Source organism: Rhea pennata, chromosome 31 (assembly GCF_028389875.1).
Source record: "Rhea pennata isolate bPtePen1 chromosome 31, bPtePen1.pri, whole genome shotgun sequence".
Taxonomy (NCBI): domain Eukaryota; kingdom Metazoa; phylum Chordata; class Aves; order Rheiformes; family Rheidae; genus Rhea; species Rhea pennata.
In genome coordinates this window covers 1,174,844-1,191,313 of record NC_084693.1, presented here as the reverse complement: position 1 = coordinate 1,191,313, position 16,470 = coordinate 1,174,844, and the positions used below count along the sequence as shown (strand labels likewise).

Sequence of the window (16,470 nt, the reverse complement as noted above, 5' to 3'; positions counted from 1 at the left end):
GCTGCTTTGTCATCGATGGAAAGTGTTGACCAGGTCCTGCCCTGAGTCTGCAACTCTGCCTTTTCTGCAACACACTTTGTGCTTCCTTTTGGTACAAGAAAAGCCAGGGAAAACCCAGATAACCTGATCTGTGCTCAAGGATGCTCCTGGGCTTTGCTCCCTCTGTGGAGAGAGGTCTAGTGCGACAGGATGGTCCAATGCATGAGCACTCAAGTGTCCAGCACATGATGCCGGGGCAGAACATAAGCAGACAAAATGCCAAGACAGGCTATGCTAGTGGAGTGGCTGGGGGCAGAAGGTGCAGACGGCTGGATGGATGAGACCCCAAGTGCTGCAGTGGTGCTACTTGGTGCTGCAGTGTTTCTCAGATCCAGTTTGTGGCTCAGATAAAAGAGGTAACACAAACAAATTTGGGCTCAGTGGCTCACAATGTGGGTCAGGCAGCAGAACGATGGATGTGGGCTCAGATCCTGTAGGCAAGCATCAGTAGGACTTGCAGCAGAAGGATGGAAAGAAGTGTGTAGTATACATGACCAACACAGGCTTCATCTAGCAGGACAGAGAGAGATGCTGGGCCGACGGACCAAACATCCAGCCCGTTACTGAGGCTGGATGGAAAGGCAGACAGACATGGGCTTGGTGGTGTGGAAATACAGAACGCAGTTCAGATAGGGGGTGTAGCAGACAGATGGAGACTTTGTCCATTTGAACAGATGGATGAACACAGGCACAGCATATTGGATGCCCAACATGTGGTACAGGTAGTAGATGGACAGATGGACTTGAGCTCATGGCTCAGATGTCCAGCACAATGTTCAGGTAGGAGATGTGGCAGACAGACAGACGGACACAGGCTGGGCAGTTCAGACATCCAGCACATGGTTCAGGTAGGAGATGTAGCAGATGGCCAGGCGGAGGATCTCAATCTTGGAGAGCTTCTTGTCTGGTGGCAAGGTGGGTAGCAGCTTCCGCAGCTCCGCAAAGGCCATGTTGAAGGCCTCAACACGGATGCGTTCCCGCGTGGCGTGGGCTGTCCGGTATTTGGCTGTGGCACGCCGCCGGCGCCGACGTTCTTCCCGGCTCAGGTGCTGCAGGTCTTTCTTCATTGCCTCACCTGGCTCGGCTATTCGGGACTGACCACACAAGCCAATGCTGTTGGCATCCTCCATGCTGCCTGAACGGCCACCACTGCCACCGCAGTCGCTGAAGACGGACTCAGACTCTGAGTGTGTTGGTGGCAGGTCAATCTCCGTCTGGTCTGAATTGAGCATCATTTCTGGAGAATATGACGTGGACAGACAGATGGATGGACACTACAGAGAAATGGTACTTCAGGAGGACAGAGCTGGGCACGTTGCTGAAGCAGAACCACTCTAATTTAAGGAAAGTCTCTGGCTCACAGTAAACCACTGGTTACTCTCCTCCTCCTCCTCCTCATCACACACAGTGTCTGCGAGGGAATTTCACAATTCTTCCCTTCCCCCAGAGAACTTGTCAGGTGAGCGACAGTTTTCAAAATAAATAGGGTAAATAAAATGGTAGGATGCATATAAAATAAATAAATAAATAAATATCCTCTATGCGTGCATGTGTGCACAGGGGTATGTTGTGCGTGTGCACAGAGATCACAGGCTCTTCTGTGTGGTTGCTGCAGGACCCAATTTTGAAGTCTTCAGATGTCAGAGGTGAACTCTTCCAACATGCTCTAGAAAATAGAAGCACATGGGCGCTCAGTACTGTCCGCCTCTGAATGCAAGACAAGAAGGGAAAGGCTACACGAGGACGTGGCTAGAAAGCACATCTGCGTGCTTCCCCTATCCCCGCAGCGTCAGCGCGAGCCGGCCAGGCAGCCTGCGCCGGGACGGGGACAGCGCGTCCTTGCCCGCCCCGGCGCTGGCGGCTGCGCGGGACGGCCCGGGAGCCGGTGGAAGCGGTTTCTCCTGGCTCTCTGGAGGGATGACAGGTGGTGGATGAGTGAAGGGAAAGACAGACTGCGGGGGCGAGAGAAAGAGGGGGGCTGGTTGTATATTAAATGAGCCCGTATGTCATGGATTCTGGCACCCCAGACATATGGAACCCAACACAGCTGCTTTGCTTGATGTGTCCAAATAGAAGCTGGCTCCCCGCTCCCTGCGGGACGTAGCGCTGCCGGCCGGGCAAGCTGCCTCTCCGGCTCCCTTCCCTCCCCCTCCTGCTGCCTCCGCTGCTCGGCTCCAACACGCGGGGGGCCCAGGCCTGGACAGATGCCTCCAGCGCCCCGGGAGCAGGTTTGGAAAAGGCAGGGCCTTGCTGCAGGCACGTTGTCCCCCGAGCAGGGGAAGGGAAACAAACTTCGGCAGGAGGAAGGCTGCTGCTCGAAGAGACTGCAGCCTGCCTGGGAAGACAGCCAGGCAGAGATGTTCAACATATTACATCTCTCAGGCCTGATGAGCCTCTAATGAGCCATACGACTAAGAAATGGAAACGGAGCGGATACGGATGGGCAGCGACTGGAAAGAAATATTCTACATCCCATTTTAAAAGACCTGTGATGGACAGAGCCCTTGATGTGCATTTACAGAAACACTGCCCAAGAAAGACAAGGAACCCGCAAGCAGGCACAGGAACGCCTCCACAACCCCTCTGTCACCCCCACAAGCACACGCGGCTGTTTGTGTGCTTACAGGCAGGCACACGCAGGTACACACGTGCAAATATTCTCAGCCAAAAATCCTGTGAGAATCCCACAACCATTTATACACCACAATTTACACCCATGCTCATACACTTACCCCAGACCAGGCATCTGCACATGCACAATTTGCTCCCAAGTGTTTTCGCACAGTGATTCACCCAGCAGCACCATTCGCGTGGACACGCACACACTCCCACTCACTCACTCTTCACAGCAACGTTCGGACTTCACTAAAAAAATTATCTGGACTTTCTAGGTCTTTTTCTAGGACACAAATCCTTCCAACAATGTGTGATAGTATAAGTAAACCCTCCAAGCCTAAACCGAAAGTTACTCTTCTGAAGCTCTTAGACAGATGACGGAAGGAACTGCATCAAGGAAGGGCTAACGGAAACGTAGCTTTTAGTTGGATCCACAGCGAAACCCCTTCAAGGCTTTGAACTTGCAGCAAAACGTACTGTCCTTCGAGCAAGACTGAGCTGGGCTTTGTGTTTAACTTGCTGCTCTGTGGTCAGGTTCAGAGGCAACAAGTCAGGTACCAACGCAGGAGCACGTATCTTCAGTTCCCAGACTAGCCACATCTGCTACAGCTGTATGCTACAACTGTGATTCCTGTGTCCTCTTTTCCCCTCTCGCTTTCATTTCCATTGATCCTTATTCTCCCCTCGGCTTTTGTCACATTCCCGCAGACCCGGGATCTCCTTTCTCGTGCTCTGCGGAGGGGAGAGCGGTCCCTCCCCTCCAGGTGCTCCGCTCTCGGGAGCAGCACGTCCGTCTGCAAACAGCACTTAAAGCAAGCCTGAGCCTGGCCGGGGAGCCGGGGCAGCCCCTCTGCCGCAGCCCGCCAGGGCAGCCTGCGGCTCGTCACCGCGGCCGTGTTTCCTCGCGCGCTGCCGGAGCCCGCGGCATGCCAGGCAGCGCGTGCAGCCGCGCCGCTCCTGTTCACAACGGCCGTCCCTGGAGCATCGCTCCGAGCCGCCGCCGCTCCTGACGGCGGGGCAGGGCGGCTGCTCCGGCCGCGATCACCAGCTCCGAGGAACGAGGCTGCAGCCGGGCTGGGAGGAGGAGAGAACTTCGGGTCCGGGCCCGGGCACGTGCCGCGGACCGGCCCAGATCGGCACCTGCAACGCTCTGCAGCGCGGCACGTCCAGCCCCCGGGCAGCCCATGAGTTAGGGTGCAGATATCCACGACCACGTTCACGTGTGCAGCTCTGCACTCTTGTGTGCAACTTCACGCTCCTTTTAAACACTCTCCCCCCTGCTCCTACGGACTGGGGAATGCGCTCGATTTCTTGCACTAGCTTCACTGCTCTTCTCTCTCCCTGTTATGCTAGCCTGCTGTTCTAGAAAGAGCAGGCCTGATCTCCTCTTGCTCTGCAAAATCAGGTGCTGCCTAATCTGTCGGGGCACAGGCTGGAGGTGCCATCCATGTGCAGCAGGTGAGCTACCCCCGCATGAAAACTCTGCTGTCCCCTGGCCTCATCGCTCCAGCGTAGGGCAGGGAAGGTGACAAGCAATCGTCTCCTGCCCCGGCCTCCCTCCCGGCCTCCTGGGACACCAGCCCGGAGAAGCAAAGATGTCAGTTATATCCCAGGGGAGGGGAGGCAGCAAAAACTCTCTCCTCAGGAAGACGGGGATGGCCACACAGCCCAGGAACAGCCCAGGCACCACTCACCAGTCCACTGGAGTCTGTTGAGGGCACAGGCTGTGGGACCTATTTTACCGTCGTTGCCAGAGACCCCATCTCAGCTTCCTTGCAGGTGAATTCAAGGTGTATCAAAGAAGGAGAGGCAGGGGTCCTGCGCGGGGGCCTCTCTCTTGTTCTCAGTCACATGAGGATGTCGGCAGGACACACTGGGTCATTTGCACAAAGACCAGTTTCAGTATCGGACCCAAACGAACTCCTTAACCCGTGCCTTTGCTGTGTTAGTCCACTCCTCAGGAACTCTTCCTTCACACAGATGACTTCTGCTCTGAGGGGCTCTTCTGCTCTTTCCTTCGGATGAATTGCAAACTACTATCTTCCTAAATTTATCTATTGCAAGAATCTCATTTGACCTACACTTGCCAGTCCTTTCTCCAGAGCCCAGCAAAACCCCAGTAATATTTACACTCGCAAAAGAAAGTAATGCTTCCCTCTCCTCGCCCTGTTCCTTGCACTCTGGATCAGTGGTGTGACAATTTGCGAGGACTCCCCGGCCATGCAAAGCAGGGCTCAGGCTATGTCTAGGACCCACTTTCAGGCCATTTAAATGAAAGTTCCTTTTCTTTTTTTCCCAATCAGGAATCCTCCATGTCACCGACAAGTTCACAGTGAAGGATACGCACATGTGTGTGCATTAAATGTTACACCAAGTGCGAGAGGAAGGGTCAAGCATCTCTTCCTGAGAGAGCTTGTAGGTTATGCAAGGAGCTGTCTTTTAGCACAGAAAACACTACTAATCTCGCCGTCCATCTCCCTGCCTGTCACACGAGCATTTCAGCAGCCACCAACCTCGCAGTAACATCCAAGTGTATCTCAACCCATCCCAAGGAGTAACCTTACCCCTAAGCCGATGACCATTCCTGAGCTCCGGCTTTTCTCTTCCAGCAGGATGAAGCTCAAGTAATCCAGAGCACGAGGAACTGCTTGGCTCATCCGTCCATTGACAAGGAAGGAAGTTTCCCCTTGGGCGCGTGGAGTCCTGCTCTGCGGGACAGGCTTGGGGGGTCAGGGGAAACCCCGGCGGCCTTGGGGCCCAGGCATGCTGCTCCTTGGGCAGGAGTGCGAGCGGGCCACCGTGCCTTGAGATGGACACCCCAAGGAGGCATGTGCCCCATATGCTATATATACACCCCAGCCTCGCACACCGGGTCCGACCCCGGCCGCCTCATTGGCCGCTCCGGTGCTCCCCCCCTCATAAATATTAAAGCCAAGAGAGGGGATGCCATTGGCTGCGCAGGAGGTTGGAGCCCCCGGGAGAGGAGGGAGGTGGAGGTTGGATGTGGTCCTGGAGGGTGGATGGAGGTGGTGGGCTGGGAGGGAGGGAGGGAGGAGGGTGGGGGTGCTCCGGGAGAAGGCGACATCTGTTCTCCATGCATATTTCATAAAGGAGAAATAGAGAGATGGGGTGGGGGAAAGGGAGTGAGCGTGGAAAGGGGAGAGGGAGAGCGAAACGGGCAGGCAAGTCTCTGCGCTGGAGTGGGACGAGGACAGCGCTTGCAGAAGAAACGGGACGGACGGCACGGCTTTCACGGCGGCTCCCACCGGCGTGCAGCCCCCGCCGCTGCGGTGCGGGTGCGAGTTGGGCGGTGTGTTTGTGCAGCGCCTGCACGCATGTGCGTCCGGGTGCCTGCATGAACCCGGGAGCGGGTCTGTGGGCGCACGTGTGAGGCAGGCGAGCGCAACCCTGCCGGGTGCCTGCACCGCTGACAGCCTCACCCGGACAGGCGGTCAGGAGCCACAGCCTAACCACAGCGCCTTTCTGCGAGCTGCTCTAAAATACACCTGTAGCAAAATTGGATGAGGAAAGAGAAAGAAAGTGAAAGAAAGAGGTGCCCAGAACACACAGCTACTGCTTTGAACATCGATCTTCTATTTGACAACGAGACAATGATCTCTCTTGTGGGCTAGACTGTTTCTGCCTCTCACCCTTCTCCAATTTCAAATCTTTCCATTAAAAAAAAAAATCTTCCCTAGTTCTCAGCACCAGCGAACTCCTGGCGCTGCACATACATATCCGCGTGTGCATCCTCCCCAGACCTCCCTGTAGTTTGCTCGCTGGAGTATCCCATCTCCGTCCTGTCTCCCCACCCCTCGCCGCCCTGCACGCTGCCCCTGGGGCTGGTTCCCCGGCCGGGCCGGCAGGCAGGCGAAGCCCAGGTGACGGGCACTCGCACCTGGGCAGCCTCCAGCCCCCGGCACGGATCAGCAGATGGGCGCGGAGCTCGCAGGGTGAGCGGCGGCCGCGGCAGGGGGATCAGGTGGCAGCGAGGAGCCTGCCTCACCATTGCTATGGCACCGATTATAAAACGATATTTGCCTAATGAGCTCGTGGCAATAGCCACATCCGCCCCGAGACTAACACGTGCACGGCGCGCAGCATGCACACAGCGCACATCATGGAGCCAGCACGCGCGCGCGCCCCACGCACACGTCTCACACACGCACACGGGGCACAAATCGCTCCTCTCTCGCATGCCGACATGCAAACAGCACGTACGTGCCCGCCCGGGCACGCGCGCCTCGTGACACGCCAGCACCGTGCGGCCCCGTCGCGCGCGCCACCCCCTCCCCGTGCACACAGCCCCCTCCTGCCTCCGCACGCGCTGCCGTGCTCTGCCTGAGCCCCCCGGCTCCCCCGAGGGCCCCCGGGGCTGTTCGCATTTGTTTCTTGCTCGGCGCTCCTTGCTCTGCTCCGTCTCGCCTGCCCACCCCCAGGGCCAGCTCCTCTCCCCCTGCCAGGACGCCAGCAGGGCCCCACCTCTCTCCGCAGCTGATGCTGGGCTGCTCCAGTCATCCTGCCGGGCTTGGGCTCGGCGAGGAGGGGAGGGAAGGAGCAAAGCTGGCTGCTCCGCTCCGCACCGGGAACGCGAGGCCTGCTCCGTGCTCGGCCTCACGGCCGCTGCAGCGTGCAACATCCAGGCTGGCGGGCAGGTTTCGCCCCGTTCAGCGCTCGAGCTCACCCCCGAGGTGGGGGGACTAACCCGGGCTGCCCTCCGTGCTCCACACCAGTGACACCAGCAACGCGCCCGTTCCCGACAGATGAGGCCCGCTTCCCGCAGCACAGTCGCCTTAACTCTGCCCTGGGTGCTGCAGACCGAGCTTCCCTCCTTTCACGGGCAAGACCTGCAATGGCAAAGACCCACTCACTTGTCAACACCCAAATTCTGCTTTGTCAGGAGCAAGAACTTCGTCTGGGATCAGCTTGGAAAACCACTGCTCTTTGTACACGAGAAGGCTCTAAGGGCAGGATGTGGCCCTCATGCTGAGCGCTGCACCGACGCAAACACAACCGGCGAGGCCTCGCAGGGCTGGCGGCTCGGGGAAGGCGAGACGTGCACCGACAGGGCTGGGCTCGCCCGCTGCGCTGAGGGACAGCGAAGACAAAGCCAGAGCCGAGGGTCTCACGGGAGAGTGACGACACAGCAAGAAACTCAGGACCTCTCTGCTGCAATCCAAGCCACTGTTCCCCCCTCAGCTGCAATTTCCCTGCTGCAGGGGCTCGCCAGTCCCTGCTCCGAGCCTGCCGAGCTGCTCTGGTCCCCGGGAGGGACCTCCTGCCCTGCCAGGCTGCCAAGGGCACTTTGGCAACTACTTCATTTTCTACTTCCTCAGCAGGAAGAACTTCTGAGCTTCAGATGGCATAAGACCAGCCAAAAAAATGATGAGATTTGGGGGAGAGGGAACAGAAGACCCTCCGGCTTTGTTCTTTACTTCTGAATTTCCCAACTTCCTGGCCAACAGAAACTGGTGCTCCTTGTCAAAACCAACCTTAATCACCAGAGTCCACAAGCTGGAGCCTGCAGAAAATCTTCATTTCCTCTGAATTTCCGGGCCTCACTTTCAACACAGCATTCGAGAAGAAAGTGAGGCTGGTGAATACTGGTGGGAGCAGAGCCAACTTTCTAAAGTCGCTCAGTACCTTTGGCTTGACTTGTGAGGCTGAGGTCCACGTGGGTTCATCGTGGTGCTCAAGTCCAAGGGGATGAAGCCCTCCAGGGCTTGCCCACCTCAGCACACGGAGACAGAGGTCAGGGATCAGCTGCGGCTCAGAGGAGCCGCAGCACAGGGCTGGGCGACCCGAGCCGCGCGCACCGCACGGCGGAGCCGCTCTGGGCCCACGCGCGTGTGCGCGGGGAGGGCACTGCGAGGTATGAAAAGAGACTAGAAGAGGCAGCATTTGGCAGGAGATGAGGCGACATATTGTACAAAGCCACTGGGGACCACACTGGCCTGTGCTTGTCAGGGAAAACAGACGGCTTTAACCCTTGCGCTGCTGGACCCAGCCAGAGTTTCATAACTTTTACAGTGCAAAGGGGTACACGCTCAAACATGGATGGCAGACCTTGAAGGACATCCCTGCCACATTGTGCTATGACTCAAGACACAGAAGAACAAGAGTCCATGGGACTCAGCACCCCTACCGGGGGAGAAAGATATGGTGAACTAGGGGAAAAGGATTATTACCTCCCTTAATACACGGGGAAACTAAGGCATGATAAGGCTTAGGGACTATGCCAGATTTAAGGATCTGTCAGACATTTCCCTTCCGCCCTCATAACTAGCATCTTCGTGCACACTGTTTGACTGTGCCCTGTTCCTCCAGCAAGGAGCCTTTGCAGGAGCAAAGGTGCTGGGTTGTCCCTTGTTCCAGTGTCTACCCAGTGCCTCATACATGGTAAACACTTCTCTGGCAAACCTGCCTTTTTGAGATGTTGCCTACACCAGAGCCGTGACGGATCCTACAGTGTCCATAGCATCATGTTCATTGCCTTAGACCTCTCTCAGGCAGGCAGAAGTGCCGTTTATAGAAGGGGCAGCTCAAATCTCAATCACATCTGGTTTGCAACATGCCCTTGCAGCCAACTGCTGCAGCCTGGGCTGGCTGCAAAGGTTCAGATGCTCCGCACAGACAGTGCAAGGCTTCACCAACCACACTTCAGTGCTGAGCCAGAGCTCCACCATGCACACCATGCCCTTTGCAGACAGAGCAGGAAACAGAGCTGTTTGGATTGACACTGCAGAAGCACCTGGACAGCAGGCAACTCCTCACTTAGAGGTGATGATGTCATCTAAGGCTAGAGCTCAAAACCTTTTTGTGCAAGTATGAGCGTGCAATTGTATGTGCCTGCATGCACATGGGCAGCTGGGCAAGTTTCACGTGCAAAACTATGCATGCACATGTTAAACTTGGGTTGCAGATTGTGCGTGCTCGTGTGGGGGTGAGCAGGTGGCACAGGATACCTCTTAGCATGTGTGTTTACGTGCATACGCATTTGGGCATGCACACCTATGCTTACTCATGCATGTGCAAAGCTAGGAACAGAAGGTCTCTGATCTGTGCAGCTCTCCCCGTGCCCTGGGCACGCTTGCCTGGCTAGTGACAGAAGCTCTCGGCTCTGATAGCCCCTCTCCTCTCCTCGCCTTTGTCTCCCTGGCTTTTATTGAGTGCAGGTTTTGTGAGCGGTCGGTGACAGACGGCCCCGGTGCTCGATAACTAGACAATCTGTCACCACCACCACTGACAGCTTTCACAAGAAGCCCCTCTCCTTTCATCCTTCCCAGTTCCCTTCGTCGCTGCTTGTCCCCCTTCCACACGTGCTCTCTGGCTTTGTTCCCCCCTAAAAGCCAAATAGCGACAGAAGCTCCTGATCATAATATTGCTCTAATCGAGTCTGTCATAATCGGATCCAATCTAATTACGTTCAGATCCCTCTCTTCTCCTGACTCTCTCTATTGCCTGTCCATCTGTCCCTCTCTTCCCTTCCAGTCTTTGTGTCCATCCATCTGTTATCTGCAGGCCTTTCTCCCTTCCCATCATCTCCCTGGGCCCCTGCCCCATTCGCAGCGTGGCCGCCTCGGCCCTTTCCTCCAGCGGCTCCCTCTCCAATCCATCTCTCTTAAAGGCCTCTCCATCAATCCATTTAGCAGCAGCTCCCTGCCTCCTCTAGCCCATCTGCTTCTCCCTTTCTGCTGGCTCCGAGATGCAGAGATGCTGTTTTGTTTGTATGTCGATCTTGATTAGCCCCAGAAACCTCACTGTTAAAGCTGTGCTGGCACTGGGGAAAGATCACCTGGGTAGCAGAGAGCCGTAGGTCCTAAGCAGCATCCTCCATCCTTGCCTCACCCTGTGCCTCCTCTGAGCAACTGCATGGCACACAAGCGATCACCTGGCATGCAGGTGCAAAAGGCTGGACAAAGCACAGAGTAAGGAGCACAGGGCAGACTGGGAAAGGGCAAGTTTGAATCAGTAAACGGGAGGTGGTGGCAAAGTCTCCTCCTAACGCTGCCCTCCCCAAACCACCTTCCATTTTCTCTAATCCTGGTATTTTTCTCCAGCAATGCAAACAACTGACTAGACCAACAGACAGGCTGGAGATGTGACTGAATGTTCTCAGGGCACACGCAAAGACAGGACAAGGTGGAGCTGAGCTGGGGCAGATTGCTGCAATGGCACAAGGCATGGGCGTTAGCGGAGCATGCTCAGCTCTCGTGTCCTTCTGGTATTCTCTCAGGTCTGGTTTTGGGTGCTGGACCATCCCAAGGTCTTCTGTGCCTTTCTCAGTAGCAGCAGCTGCTGCTGCTGGTCTCTGTCAGAGACAAGGGCACTGGCATGGTTGGACCATGGGCATGATCCAGTCTGGCAGTTCCTAAACTCCTATTTGTAGTATTCAGACCCTGATTTTAAACACATGTTGGTCTCAGATGCCTGCTGGATGCCAGCCAATGGCCTTCACTTACTGCAGTAGTTATCCTGAGCTAGGCTGCCTTCTTTCCTTCAGCTAGACGACACCATTGCTTGTGGGCATGACACAGAAAGCAACTGTCAATGACTATGGCAACAGGAATGTTGGAGAGTCGCTCTAGGCTACTGGTTAGAGCACTAGACTGGGACACAGGACTCTTGGGCTCCCTTATAGCTTTCAGTGACTCAATAAATGGAACTAATCTCTTTGCATCAGATTCCTTGAGCTGTAAAGCAAGGATAAGGCTGCATACTTGACTTCACCATCATATCCAAGTGTCCTGGGCAAGGACAGGCAGGCAGCCCACATCATGCAGCACTCAGACCCTTGCATGAAAGAGGTGAGGGATGTGCAGACAGAGGTCTCTTGTTTGTAGTTCCACCAGTTTACTTTTGTCTTGGAAAATGCTTTCCAAGGTTGGCTTCTCACAACCAAAATGATTCATTAGGAGTGCTCTGATGTATCCTTTAGACAGCAGCATCACACAAGGGCTCTGTTATGTCTGTATCCAATGTAGTAGTCCACGGTTCACAGCCCTGGCAATCTACACAGGCGAAGGACAAGTTCCTGCCTATTTCACAGATAGAGACTCAAGGCACAGGACATGCAAAGCTCAGAGGTCTTAAAACAATTCAGCACAGACCTGGCTGTCTGAATATGCCTTCTAGTGGCATGTACAGCAATGCCTCAAAACTTTTAAATTCTGATCAAGAGGTCAGACAGGCAACAGCAGAGCTGGGAACTGAACCCAGCCACACCACAAGGAGAAGCAAAGGGGGCGAATGACAGTCCCAGCAAGGCCATTCGAGGGATGACAAAACTCTAGCCAGCTGCAGGCATTGCTGCCCAAAGCGCAGGTGCTGGGCCTTGGCATCATGAAGAGAAGAGGCAGCAGAAGCTGTGCAGACTGGAAGGGAAGGATGGAAAGTGAAGAGCAGAAGCATCACAAAGTAAGAGAAACAGTGACTTCTTGGAGAAGTGACAGAGAGCACTGTACTGTAAACACTGCTCTGCTATGTCCCAAGCTCAGTCCCCAGTTTGAATATGCCAACAGAACAAACTTTCCTGCTTTTGTCAGCAAATCTCTTTCTCTGATCTCCAAAAATCAAGCCCTCCATCCCTCAGTTGGCTTCATCGCTATTTAAGATGCTGACAAAACGTAGAAAACAAATTATTTAAGATGACACTGACTTTTTCTTCCTGTCTCCACTGCTTCCTTCACCCAGAAGCCAAACAGCCCTGGCTTTGTTCTGGGTATTAATTAACTTTCCTGCCTCTTAATATTCCAGAGCCATAAAGTTCCCAGGAGCTGGGAGGCTGGGCGCTAAGAAAACACACATTTCCTCTCCTTTCTCCTTGTCTCATTGACTGTCACCCCCATATGTCTCCCCCCTCAGGGCACAAGGGCAGCTGCAAACCCTCCTCTCTGGGCTCAGCCCCAGCCCTCTGCCTCCTGGGAGGCAGCGAGTTCAGAGGTCAAGAGAGTTAGCGGCATCTTCTTTTTGTGCAAAAATCCCTGGTAGAGTTACGTGGGGAGAGAGTAGAGCAAATTACTGCTTGCAAATTATATGCAGGGAGGGCAGACAGGCAAATGTCTCATCACGATGCCTAGGGGCTCCGTGGCAGAGACTGCACATGTCAGCTGCCCTTTTCCACAGAAGGGGAAGTCAGAGGCTACCCAAAAAGCCTGAACCTGGGTTCTGCTCAAGCTGGGGAAGATTTGGGGGAAGTTTCTTTAGAACAGTTTGGTAATCCAGGCACTATTACAATACCAAGACCATGACTTGGAATTGCACAGGGAGCCTGTGGGAACACCTGGGAAGACAGGGCTTCTCACTGACCTGTCCAAGGCAAGATAAAGGGATGAAGCTGATTTTGGAGGACAGTCAGGAGAAAATGTGGCAGAGGGCTCTGGGTTTCTAGGCCTGGCTTGGCACTTTGTAGCTAAAAAGGGCAACGAACAGCTAGTAACTAGTTCTAAGGGGAAAGCTGGTTCCACTTGCTGAAGACAGATGCAGGGAAAAGAAAACAGACACAGAGCTGCAGTCTTCACTCTCAAGAGTAAAACAGCGCAAGATGCAGACAGGCAACTACCCTGGGGAGTGGCTGCCTCTGTATTTGCTGGCGTCAGTGTGTTTATTTTGAACAGTAGTTCAGCGAGACTTACTAGAAGTTGCATCACTTCTTTTTCCCCTGGCAGATGGCTGCAGAACTTGCTTCTTCTAGGCTCCATCTCTTGAGGGTGAATTTGCTCTTGGCTGCTCCACTACACACTGCTTTCTTCCTTGTTTCTTTGGTCGTGGCTGGGCTAATTCTGCTTTCCGCAAGAGATGGTGTTTATCTGATGCCCCAGCTATTCTAGAACCACATCCAGAGATGGTCCTGACTCTCAGCATGGAGCTCTGTCCCTCAGGCCATTCCTTCCCTTTGCAGCCAGTGGGTTAACAGCTCACTGTACTACATAGCCCAGGAGAAAGCCTGGCACACTGCACTGTATACCACCCAGAGCTAAGAGGGACCTGAGAGCTCATAAATGCTGGGTGAGAGGCAGCATGGGAATCCTCACTTCACAGGGAGGACTGTTAGGCCTAAAGAGATGGCAGGGGAAGCAAGTAGAGGACAGAAGGGGTAGCCAAACTAGAAGCCAAAAGCCATTCTTAGTGTTAGCAGAAGCAGGGGTACAGAGGGCTGAGCAGGGGAGTGGGCTGGTAGATGTCACCCCCCTCCCCAAACTCCCCCAAACAGCAGAATAACTGACCTGCTGAACTCAATGCCTAAAAGAAGCCAAGAATGCCAAGTGCTTAGGCAGAACTCAGAAAGCCGTCCAGCATCTTCGAGAAACAGGAAGAACTGGTTAGACCAGCAGTGATTTAAAATACTTACAAAATGTAGTATTTCTGGAAGAAATTCAAGGACTCATGCTTTAGAGCAACAAGTCAATGTCTGAAGACAGCATTTTCCCAGTACCTGAACTTAATAGCTATGCTGAAGTGACGTGGAATGAGCTTTTGTCCCCTGTGCTGACTGTGCTACAGAAATGGTAATCTTTGGCAACTGAGAGAATACTTTAAAACTCAGCAGCAAGGTTTGCCAGATGAAATCTGTTAAAGCCAGAAAAAAGCTAGTTAGCTCTGTAGCATTCTTGTAGGAGTCCTTTCCCAGTTGAACTATATACTCCTGTAGAGGAGGTGGACCAGCAAAGACAGATGCAAAATGGTGCTTGCTGTATCTCTTTCCTACACTGAGAGGCAGCTGGGATAACACACCATGAGAAGTTCCCTCAAAGATGACCAGACAACATGGATCAGGAAAGTTGTTAGCTTTCCACGTTTTGCATAATTTCCCAAACTTAATTATCAAAGCCAATGGGCTTTGAACAGGGGAATTATCTTGTTTACATCAGCCTACCTCAAAGAAGGCCACACCAACAGCTCTGTATCGTCACTCAGTGTAGCTATCCGAAGGTACAGCACAGCAGCTAGCAGAAACAGGAAAGCTGGAAAAGAAAGTACTTCTCTTATCCCTGTCTGGAATGATCGTGAAGCTCCAGGTTGTACTGCAACTTACAGTCTGCCTTATTTAGGCAGCATCCATCCAGATATATGTGGTCGCACCTCAGAAGTCAGTAATTCTGTTTTCATTGCAAAGATAAAAATAAACCTATGTATATGCCAATACTCAAACTACTTTCCACATTCATGGACTGAGAAGGCACTTATTCTCCACTGCTTATTAGCATTAGGAATGCTCTAATTAATGCACATAATCTCTGGAGTGATGAGGAAAAGTGTATCAAGGGAGTTATCAACTTTAAGGTTTCAGCAGCTGAGGACAGCTGCTGTTACACCAGGAAATTAGAGATACAACTCAGTCCCAAACCAAAGGGCAGCTACTGCACATTATGGAGGAAGATAAACAAGGGGTCAAGCTTGTTTCATTTTTAAACTGGGGTTGTCTACTAAAGATACCTGTACTCAGACTGAAGGCATGGAAAGGATATCTTAAGAGTGAATCTTTCCAGTGGTAAAACACTAACTCTGGATTTAAAACAGCAGACAGCAACTCCCTAAGGGCTAGCGATTCAGTAGCAGTGCACAAAGGAAGCAAATGGTTTCTTCATCCCAGTGGAGAAGAACAAGCACTCCCAAATCCACTGTCAGTTCTTTGTTTGAAGAACAGAGGTGAGGATAAATGACTGAATGGGTCATAGAGATCGTCATTCCTTCCAGTCTGCTCCATTTATGAGCTGGAGAGGGATGCAGGTGAGCATAAGACCTTCTTGCATGGTCTTGTTTCTAGATAAAAGGGGATTTAGTTCTCTCTGATACACAAAGCAACTCCTTTCACCAACATTAGCTCTACTTTAACACTTCTGTATTTTAAGTATTGCTCACCTCAAGGTCTCAAGAGCATCCCCTCACTCCTGTGAAACAAGACAGTAGCGGGGTTTACGTTACAGATGAGAGAACAGGCATGAAAAGGGGAAGAAGTGGTCACAGTCACCCTGGAGAGGGACAGGAAAAGAAATCTGGGGTTATTGACTCACTTTGCATAGCTCATTTACTTCCCAGATGAATCCAGCAATCCTGACTATTTCTTCCCCACCCCCTTTAATTCAACAGTCAGGCCTAACTCCCCAGAGGAAGTAAGGCTCAGATTTGAGCAGCAGGAGCCTGACCATCAAAAGCCAGCTGAGCAAAATGAATTTACTGACCATGGCAAAACATGATGAGAAAGGCTAGAAATACTGATGGCTGCTCCCTTTCCTTCTACACCTCTGTGCAGCAACACTGCTGGTACCAAAAACATTCACGGGATGCACAGACCCCAGCTCAGGGCAAATTTTAGGCTGACAGTCAAGCGAAGACTTTCGGCGTTCTCCAATGTTGGCAGCAGTATGCAGAATTTATCTCTGCAGCAGTGCTTGCCAGCCTAGCGCTCTTGCTTCTCCATTCCTTTTGTCAGTCACTGATAGGAGGGTTGCTCATTGCACTGTCCACAGGGGAGACCTGTTGGCCATCCAAGGAGTAGTATAGGCACAGACAACGGAGGCAGCTGTTTGTTAGCCTCGCCAGAGAACAGCTTTGAACAAAAAGCTGGGAGTGGAAAATGGGGATGGGAGTAGTGAAAGGGTTTATTTCTGCTTATGGGGGGGGGGGGGGAAGCAAGGAGAAAAAAAACTCCAAGCAGAAGTCTTCAGGGGAAAAAAAGGCAACCAAACAAACAGACCCAAGCAAGCACATGATCCAGATTTGAGAGCGGAGAGAGAAGGAATTATGGGAGGGAAGTATTTTTAATTTTAAAACTACTGAGAGTCCCATATATACTGATACAATGTGTTGGTTTGC

The 16,470-nt window shown here is 53.2% G+C and overlaps 1 protein-coding gene across 1 annotated transcript; it reads right to left on the bottom strand.

Moving 5' to 3' along the window:
* Positions 1–863: 863 nt before the first annotated feature.
* NHLH1 (nescient helix-loop-helix 1) lies at positions 864–1,274 on the bottom strand. The gene has a single exon (XM_062598072.1). The coding sequence runs from the start codon at positions 1,272–1,274 to the stop codon at positions 864–866; it is 411 nt and encodes a 136-aa protein (XP_062454056.1).
* Positions 1,275–16,470: the final 15,196 nt, after the last annotated feature.

Coding starts and splice junctions, on each gene's coding strand:
- NHLH1 (XM_062598072.1), bottom strand. CDS start 1,274: ATGATGCTCAATTCAGACCAGACGGAGATTGACCTGCCACCAACACAC.